The sequence below is a fragment of the Silurus aristotelis genome, assembly GCF_946808225.1.
Source record: "Silurus aristotelis genome assembly, chromosome: 3".
Classification (NCBI taxonomy): domain Eukaryota; kingdom Metazoa; phylum Chordata; class Actinopteri; order Siluriformes; family Siluridae; genus Silurus; species Silurus aristotelis.
In genome coordinates, this window is record NC_139576.1 from 1,839,446 (window position 1) to 1,849,445 (window position 10,000).

The 10,000-nt window shown below is 41.3% G+C and overlaps 1 protein-coding gene across 1 annotated transcript in view; it reads right to left on the reverse strand.

Annotated features, from left to right (window-relative positions):
• The window catches only part of dars1 (aspartyl-tRNA synthetase 1), a 30,546-nt gene extending 22,689 nt beyond the window's left edge, over positions 1-7,857 (reverse strand). Inside the window, exons 1-5 of the mRNA XM_083536082.1 lie at positions 7,687-7,857; positions 4,619-4,724; positions 3,273-3,302; positions 3,088-3,145; positions 2,595-2,687 (exon numbers count right to left, since the gene is read on the reverse strand). Coding sequence (XP_083392208.1) covers positions 2,595-2,687; positions 3,088-3,145; positions 3,273-3,302; positions 4,619-4,724; positions 7,687-7,709 — 310 coding nt within the window. The 5' untranslated portion in view covers positions 7,710-7,857. The remainder of the gene's footprint in view (positions 1-2,594; positions 2,688-3,087; positions 3,146-3,272; positions 3,303-4,618; positions 4,725-7,686) is intronic.
• Positions 7,858-10,000: the final 2,143 nt, after the last annotated feature.

The following is a 10,000-nucleotide window of genomic DNA, read 5'->3' on the forward strand; positions in this document are numbered from 1 at the left end:
CATATATATTAAATATAGCTACTAAAGAACCCTTAGCTAGATTTATATGGATATACAAGACTACATGACTAGATACTTACATTAGCTAGCATTTTCCTTCAACTCAAATTAGCTAGAAGCATTAGCTAGCTTTCTACAGTAACATTTCTACATAAAAGACAAATAGCTACTAAAAAACATTAGCTAGCTTTATATAGATGTATAACTGACTAGATGCATTAGCTAGCTTTTTGAAGCAAAAAGTGGTTAGCGCTATACAACATTAGCTAGCTATTCCTTTTAAATACAATAAGCCAAGTATGAACAAAATCAGCTAGTTTTTTATATTTAAAAATAATTTACTAGATGCCTACAATGTTAGCTTTTTATTTTAAACTAACATTAACTAGAAGTATTAGCGGGATTTCCTATGGAAAATCAGTGACGTACTTACACCATCAGCTAGTTTTTTTTTTATATAAACAAGTACAAAAATATAACTAGCTGAAACCTGTTGCGTGAAATTGTCAATTTGTTTACAATTTTGTCGTATCGCTATCGTCATTGTAACAACGAAAAATCACAATTCGAACCATCATAACTCGGGGACCATCTGTATATATAAACCTGATTAACAACTTTAGCATTAAAATAATTAACTTTAACATTAGCTAGCTTTATATAAAAGTTACATTACCTAGTCATATTTATATAAAGTTGTCTAGCTACAAAGGACATTAGCTAACTTATATAAAATATATGCAGACTTGCTTATCTGAATCTGAAATTATCTAATTTTTTATATATAAAACCTCAGCTAGCTACATACAACACTGGTTAGCTTTTTCTTTAAATAGAATGAGCTAGAAACATTAACTAGCTTTTGTATGTAAAATTAGCTACCTACTTACACCATGCTAAACCTAAAATGCAACATTAGGTAGTTTCTTTTATATATAAAATAGAAAGGTGCTAATATTAGCTAGCTTATATTTAGATAGCTAGCTACATACAACATTAGCTAGCTTATCCTTTATATAAAATCAGCTAAGTACATACAACATTATATATAAATATTTGTTTAGCTGCATACATTAGATAGATTTAGTTATTTTATTATACACACTATTACCTATAACATAAGCTAGCTATCCTAAAACCTAAATTAGCCATGTAGCTGCTAGACAGCACAAACAACTTTAGCTTATTTTGTTAAAAAACTGACTAGCTCCAAATAAATTTAGCATTCTCTACTTAAAATTAGCTCTGATTTTGCTCCAATTAGCCGGGACCTTATACCTGTATGCTACATCGCTACACTCAAGCGGTGGGTTTATTGAGCTTAACTAGCCGTATTATTGTTGCTATGGTTACAGCTGGGAGGATGTCTTTGACGGTTGGGTTCATGCCTGTGTGAGTTAGCAAGATAATAAAAATTAGCTGTTAATTAAGCGAGTCAATCAGCATATTAGGCCACGCCCACTGCTCCAAGGTGCTCCACAGACGCCTTTCGGATGCTTTGATGCTCGAGTGTGAGGAGGAAAAAACATGATCAGGATGTTGTTCTGCTCTCAAGGACGTGCTTCAGCTTTGTAAATATAACTCAAGGTCAAACAGGTCGCGATACGGAGCAGGAACAGGAAACTCGCCTACAGCTGAGGAGCCGACTCGGGAATGTACAGCTTTCACACACACACACACACACACACACACACACACACACACACACACACACACACACACACCTCCTACACTGTTTACATACAGTACAGCTACAAACCTTTATTCTCTCTCTCTCTCTTTCTCTGTGTTCATCTGTCTCTCTGTCTCTCTCTCTCCAGGTCTCTGATGGATCTGTCTGATGTTCTCTCTCTTCGGATCCGTCTACCTCCACTACTGCACACCTGCAAATCTTTAGACTTTAAACACCATCTGTATACCTACCTACCTGAACATCTGTGTAATGTAAAACCATAACATCTGCATACCAGTCTACCTGCACATCTGCATACCTGTCTCACACGTACATCTTTATTCCAATTTACCTGCGCATCTGTATACCTGTCTCACTTGCACATCTGTATTCTCACCTGTACATCTGTGTACCTGTCTACCTGCACATCCATTTACTGTCTTCCAACACATCTGTATACCTCTCCCCTTTACATCTGTATTCTCACCTGAACATCTGTATACCAGTCTACCTGCACATCTGCATACCAGTCTCACCTGTACATCTGTATTCCAGTTTACCTGTGCATCTGTGTACCTGTCTCACTTGCACATCTGTATTCTCACCTGTACATCTGTGTACCTGTCTACCTGTACATCCGTTTACTGTCTTCCAACACATCTGTATACCTGTCTCACCTGTACATCTGTGTACCTGTCTACCTGCACAGTTAATTACTGTCTCCAACACATCTGTATACCTGTCTCACCCACACATCTGTATTCTCTCCTGTACATCTATATACTGTCTTACCTGCACCTGTATATTTATATGCCTCTTTACCCTACCCATTTACTAATACAGAGTTCTGACAGACACATCTCACAAACACTGTCATTTCTCTCACTCACACACACACACACACACACACACACACACTTACCTTTAGCTCTGCTGGTGTGAACCCTGGCACGAACCCACACAGTCTGCTCCGCTCTATCAGGAGTCAGTTCACACACTCGCACCAGAGACCGGTCTGTGTTACAGGGAGAGGACAGAGGGAGATCTTTAGATATCATGTCTTTTCATTGTTCTGGATTCATCTAAATTATTTCTATTACACACTCACTTACACACACACACACACACACACACACACACACAGTAATGTGACTAATTTGGGTTTGTGTTTCTGGACTCTACATTAGAGCAGGGGGCAGTGGGGGGTCTTTATCCCTGTTATTACCCGAGTGGGGGGTCTTTAACTCTTATTACCCTGTTATTGGGGCAATTTAGAGTTGAGTGGCCCTCCACACACACACACACACACACACACACACACACACACACACACACACACACACACACACACACACACACACACACACACACACACAGCTCTGTAGGTGGTCTAAGAAAGACAGTGAAGCACTCACCCGGTTTCTCCTGCGACTGCATCAACGCATAAACACCGTAACGGTCCTGTGCAAAGTCCTGACACACACACACACACACACACACACAAAATTATACACTTCATAGGTAAGTTATATATAACAAATAAGGAAATAAAGGCACATGAAAGACTGCAAGTGGAAGGGGGGGGGGGGGGTGTACTCACATCTTCCTCAGTAGTCTGCTGATCAGTTGCCTAGAAAAATCACACACACACACACACACACACACACACACACACACGAGAAATGATTAAAATATTACTATGTGCCGTGTCTGCATCCATCCGTCTGTCTGTATGTCTACTTACTTTTCCATGTCTGCTCATTTGTCTGTCTGTACTTTAGTCTGATTGTTTTCGTCTGTCTAGCTACACTTTTGTCTGCAACTTTTGTCTGTCAGTTCTTTTGTCTGCCTGTAGGTTTTGTCTGTATTTCCGTTTGGCTGTATTTTCATCTTCTCGGCCAATTGTTTTATTTCGTCTGCTCACCTGGCTGTCTGTTCCTTTGTCTGCTGTCTGGTTGTATTTACGTCCATCTGGCTTTGCTTACATCTTTTCTATCATTTGTTTCTTTTATCTTCCTTTTTTTTTTGTTTGTTCATGTGTGTTCGTCTGTCTTAAATTTTCGTCTGTGTGTACCTTCATCTTTTCGCTCAAGTGTCTTATTTTGTCTGACTGTCAGTTGTTTTTTCAGTTATTTCCCCAGACTTCTTTTCTTTTGTCTGCCCCGTCTGTACTTTCACCTGCTTGTCTAGCTGTCCATATTTTATCCACCTGGCCTTGTTCACATCTTTACATTCATCTGTTTCTTTTTTTGTCTGGCCGCCTGTCTGGCTATACATTCATCCGCTGGTTCTGTTTTTTCATCTACTCGTCTGCCTGTCTGGTTTTGCCTGTCTAGCTATACTTTAGTCTGTGATCTGGCTGTCTATACTTTCGTTTTCTAGTCCCTCTGTTTATTTCGTCTGTCAGGTTGTATTTTTCTGCCACTCTGTATTTACACCTACTTGTCTGGCTGACTGTACTTCCGTCTACTAGTCCATCTGTTCTTTTGTCTGCTTGTTTGTCTGTCTGTCATTGTTGTCTTCTTGCCTCGTCTGCTATTTTTGTCTCCTTGTCTGACTGTTTGGACATTCATCTGCTCGGCTTTGCTTACATCTTTACGGTCTTCTGTCCGCTCTAATATCTTCTCACCAGTCTGTCTGTTCTTTCGTCTGCTCGTTTATCTGGCCGTTTTTTTCTTCTGTTCATTCTGTCTGTAATTTTTTGTTTCCTTCTGGCTTGTCTGTACTTTTAACGGCTTGTTTGTCTGGCTGTATGTTCGTCTACTCATCTGGCTGACACTACATTTACACACGAGTGCTTTAAAACGTGGCTGAGCAGTCAGTGAGCCTGAACTTGTTTTTTTAATTTATACATAAAAAAAACTGACTGGGGGAATAAGTAGACAATAGTTTCCACAGTGTTGACATATCTCACTCACTCACTCACTCACACACACACACACACACCAGCTTGGCCTGCTTCTCAGCCTTCTTGGCTGCTTTCTCGGCTTCCTTCTGCTGTTTCTTCAGCGCTTTCTTGGACTGGGCCGCCTGCTGCTCCTCCTCGGCTGAGCTGCGACAGGAAAGGGGCACAGAGACACGGTTTTCAGCTGCGACTTTTTCCAAACATGGCATCATGGGAACGAAGGGAGGGTAAGAGATAAGCGTTAAAGGTTTCTGCATTGTTCACACAGGATCCGAAGAAAGAGCAGGCAGTGGGAGAGGACTTCCTCTCGCCAAGGTATTCACCTCACAGCTCAGCTCAGTCACGTACAGAACTCACAAATCAACACTTTTACACACAAACACACACTTCCAGGGTATTGTGGGTAACACACACGCCAAGACAAACACTCAGAGATGAAAGGAATGCATGAGAAAAGGTTCCAATTCTGCTCAATCTCCAGACATCAGACATCTGAGCAATGACGTTTCAGTTTGGTGGTTCCACTGTAATGAAAGCTTCACGTCACCAAGAACAGTTTCTGTACACACGAGGTAGAACCCATGTTTTAGAAATCTCAGTAATATTGAAGCATTACTGCAGGAAAGGGTCTACTAGACTGACCAGCAGCTACAGGTGAAGCTGAAGGCTATTGGTGTTACAGGAGATTCTACACAAAGGGTGCAGATACCTTTTCATGTACACTGATGTGTGTGTGTGTGTGTGTGTGTGTGTGTGTGTGTGTGTGTGTGTGTGTGTGTGTTACTAGTTACAAAGAAATGTTTCCTCATTGCAAAATTTGGCTTTCATAACGAATTTCACTGTAATGATCTCATACCAGATAAACGCGATTACAGCCTGAGATCAAAGAGCTTTATGGCAGTGCTGGAAACGACTTCCTGGTTGTGACTGCGGGTCAAAGGTCGACCAAAGAACCTCGTTCAGGATATTGCTGACGCTCACAGAGCGAGCTGTGATGAATCCTCCAACATCCAACCCTGGAGTGTTTATTCCGTTACACCCCCAAAGACAATGTTACACCCTTAAAAGACAACGTTACCTCAACCTCAAAAGACACCGTTACCTCAACCTCAAAAGACAACCTCAAAGACCCGTTACACCCTCAAAAGGCAACGTTACCTCAACCTCAAAAGACACCATTACCTCAACCTCAAAAGACAACCTCAAAGACCCGTTACACCCTCAAAAGGCAACGTTACCTCAACCTCAAAAGACACCGTTACCTCAACCTCAAAAGACAACCTCAAAGACCCGTTACACCCTCAAAAGACAACGTTACCTCAACCTCAAAAGACACCGTTACCTCAACCTCAAAAGACAACCTCAAAGACCCGTTACACCCTCAAAAGACAACGTTACCTCAACCTCAAAAGACACCGTTACCTCAACCTCAAAAGACAACCTCAAAGACCCGTTACACCCTCAAAAGGCAACGTTACCTCAACCTCAAAAGACACCATTACCTCAACCTCAAAAGACAACCTCAAAGACCCGTTACACCCTCAAAAGGCAACGTTACCTCAACCTCAAAAGACACCGTTACCTCAACCTCAAAAGACAACCTCAAAGACCCGTTACACCCTCAAAAGGCAACGTTACCTCAACCTCAAAAGACACCGTTACCTCAACCGCAAAGACCACCCCAAAGACCCGTTACACCCTCAAAAGGCAACGTTACCTCAACCTCAAAAGACAACGTTACCTCACCCTCAAAAGACAACCTCAAAGACCTGTTACACTATCAAAAGACACCGTTACCTCAACCTCAAAAGGCAACGTTACCTCAACCTCAAAAGACAACCTCAAAGACCTGTTACACCCTCAAAAGGCAACGTTACCTCACCCTCAAAAGGCAACGTTACCTCACCCTCAAAAGGCAACGTTACCTCACCCTCAAAAGACACCGTTACCTCAACCTCAAAAGACACCGTTACCTCAACCTCAAAAGGCAACCTTACCTCACCCTCAAAAGGCAACGTTACCTCACCCTCAAAAGACACCGTTACCTCACCCTCAAAAGGCAACGTTACCTCACCCTCAAAAGGCAACGTTACCTCACCCTCAAAAGGCAACGTTACCTCACCCTCAAAAGGCAACGTTACCTTACCCTCAAAAGACACCGTTACCTCACCCTCAAAAGACACCGTTACCTCACCCTTAAAAGACACCGTTACCTCAACCTCAAAAGGCAACGTTACCTCACCCTCAAAAGACACCGTTACCTCACCCTCAAAAGACAACCTCAACATTTGAAAGATTGGGTGGACTGTTTATGAGATGTTGATCTCTAATCCGGTACGGTGTTTTCAGTCTGAATGACTGACACACAAAGCACTTTAGTCTCCGTCCCGTGTGCAGTGTTTTATTCCTGTTAAAAACAGTGTTGTGGTGAATTAGGTGTTCATAAGAGCACAGTGAAAAGTGTGTGTACATCTTCTGCCAGTTTAAAGCGTTTACATGGCAGACTTTTAATTAGGTTCTGTTTATAGAAAAGGTTTCTCTCACCCTCTCAGTCTCATTACAGTCTCACTGAGACTGGGCAGCTGTTAATTCGACTCAGGTGTTTATATTGAACATTTTTATTCATATAGTAGTAGTGTAATAATTAATATCAGGAATCTCAAGAACACTGGATCTCGATAAATATACGAAGTGTAAACTATTATTTTAGCTTATTAGTAAAATGATTAAATTGATAAAATGCTGTAATATCGTTAAACTTCATGAATTTACTACTTTGCTTTTAACTTTTTATGACATTTAATCTCAAAGTGCACTTATAAATAAACGCTGATGCAATCTACTGCAACTATTTCGATTTTTTTCCCCAGACGCATTCCGGAAAGCCCCGCCCCCTTCGCTTTGATTGGCTCGCAGTCTGTCTATTCGTTCGTTTGACACAGGCAGCACTATTAGAGTTAACCAATCACAACACGGCTCGGAAAATAAACCCGGAAGAGATGGCGGGGTGCGCCGGAATACGGGTAGAGAGCTGGAGCTAGCCATGCTTTTGAACCAGACTGTGAGACTGCAGACTGTGAGACTGCAGTCAGTGAAGCGCATCACTCACCCTTTAACCTGTTCCTTTGTCATGTCGCTTCTCGATAATTCTGTACAATAAAGTAAACGTGCTGAAAAGTTTGAGTTTAAGGTGCAAACACACTCACACACTCTCACACACTCAGAAATGAGCCTCGGGGACGCGTGCAGGAAATGAAGGCGATTTTTCCGGACCGTGTGGAAACACATGTGGAATTAAAGGTTCCGCCCGAGTCAAGTTTTTCAAGTTCAAGTTTATTTCTATTGCGCTTTTCACAACAGACATTGTCTCAAAGCAGCTTTACAGAATTTAATAGTGAAGGTGAATGGTGTGTATTTATTCCTGAAGAGCAGCCATGGAGACTGTGGCAAGGAAAATCTCCCTTGGGAGGAACCAGACTCAAAAGCAGAACCTCATCCTCATTTGGGTGACATCAAGAGTGTGATTATAGTCTTCAAACACTACAGAACACTGGAGAGGGAGAACATGAGCTCAACATCTGAGATCATCACAGATCCAACACCAGCTTCTTCATGCCAGAACCTTTAAACACTCAAAGAGGTCCAATGTCCAAACTCCACATGAAGTGGGATCTAATTGGCACTGGTACGTCTCTAGATGGTTCAAGATGTTTGGAGGCATCTGTTTCTTTAAAGGTCCACAATCTTTATGAGGTGGGACGCGACTGGAGCTTGATCGACCTCAGGAAGCCTCGGGATGGGGAGAGAAAGAGAAGCAGTGGAGAGGAATTAACGTAGCTGCTGTTCATGATATTAACAGCACAAGTTGATAATGTTCATGTGATCAGATGTTCTGGAGCACAAGGTTATGATGTGATGTGTGTGATGTGTAGAACTCGCTAAAAACATACGTCTTTAATCTGCACTTAAACTGGGTGAGTGTGTCTGAACCCCGAACACTGTCAGGAAGACTATTCCAGAGTTTAGGAGCTAAATGTGAAAATGTTCTACCACCTTTAGTGGACTTTGCTATTCTAGGAACTACTAGAAGTCCAGAGTTTTGAGATCTGAAGGAGCGTGAGGGATTGTAGCGTGTTAGAAGACTGGAGAGATACACGGAGATAAAACATTTAGTGTTTTGTAGGTAAGAAGCAGTAGTTTGTAGTGGATTTGAAACGTAACAGGAAGCCAGTGTAGGGGTGAGAAGATTGGGGTTATGTGGTGATATTTTTTTTCGACCTTGTGAGAACTCTTGCTGCTGCATTCTGAACTAACTGAAGCTTGTTTATTAATGATGCAGGACATCCACCTAGTAATGCATTACAGTAGTCTATTCTGGAGATCATAACGAGCTTCTCTGCATCAGATATAGACATGTTTCTTAAAATATTTCTAAGGTGGAAGAAGCTGTTTTTGTAACTTGGTTGATATGATTATTAAAAGATAAGTTGCTCTAAAATAACTCCCAGATCTTTTACTGTTGAACTAGTGGTTACAGAACATCCGTCTAACTGCAGGTTGAGATGCTGGAGCTTCTGTATACTAGTTTTTGGGCCGATGAGTAAAATCTCCATCTTATCAGAATTAAAAAGTAGAAAGTTATGGGTCATCCAATCACTTATTTCTTTAATACACTCAGTTATCCGGGTTAATTGAGTGTATCTCCCGACTGGTGGAACACTCAGTGTGAATGAGAACACTGTGGTAGTAAACACCACTTTTATTCAGTGTATCACATGTTTTTCATCACACTGTGCTACAGCAGAGCCACTACATGGCAATGGAAAGCCCTGGTTAAAACCGCCCATCACTGCCAGCCAACTACCTGCCACTGAGCTGCTTCACTGCTCAGAGCATAGAACTTAATCAGGAACTCCATCACATCTCAGTCACAAACTGTTCAACCTCCTTACATACAGGAACATACGCACCAGAACCAGCAGGTTTGGGGCTTTTTTCCATCACGCTACAGACGAGCTCCTGTAGCTCACACTGCTGAAGAGGTTTTTGAATATATATAGGTGTGAACTACAGGATCTCAGTACCGACATCCCATCCACATATCGAGGGAGTAAATAAAAGGATGAAAGGAATAAAGACATTTGTTAGCGTGTGCTGAAAAAAGTAGAACAGTTTAGTAGAACACTTCTTTAGAAAATTTAATCTAATATGTAAAACACACACACACACACACACACACACACACTCACACACACTTATATACACATCTGTATTAACCAAGAAGAGTCTAACAAATGTAAACTGTTTAAATTGTGTTTTTATTCATTTATCGAATTTTATTTAATACATTTAATTTGTGCCAATTTAATGAATTCCTCAATTTAATCACTATCTATCTATCTATCTATCTATCTATCTATCTA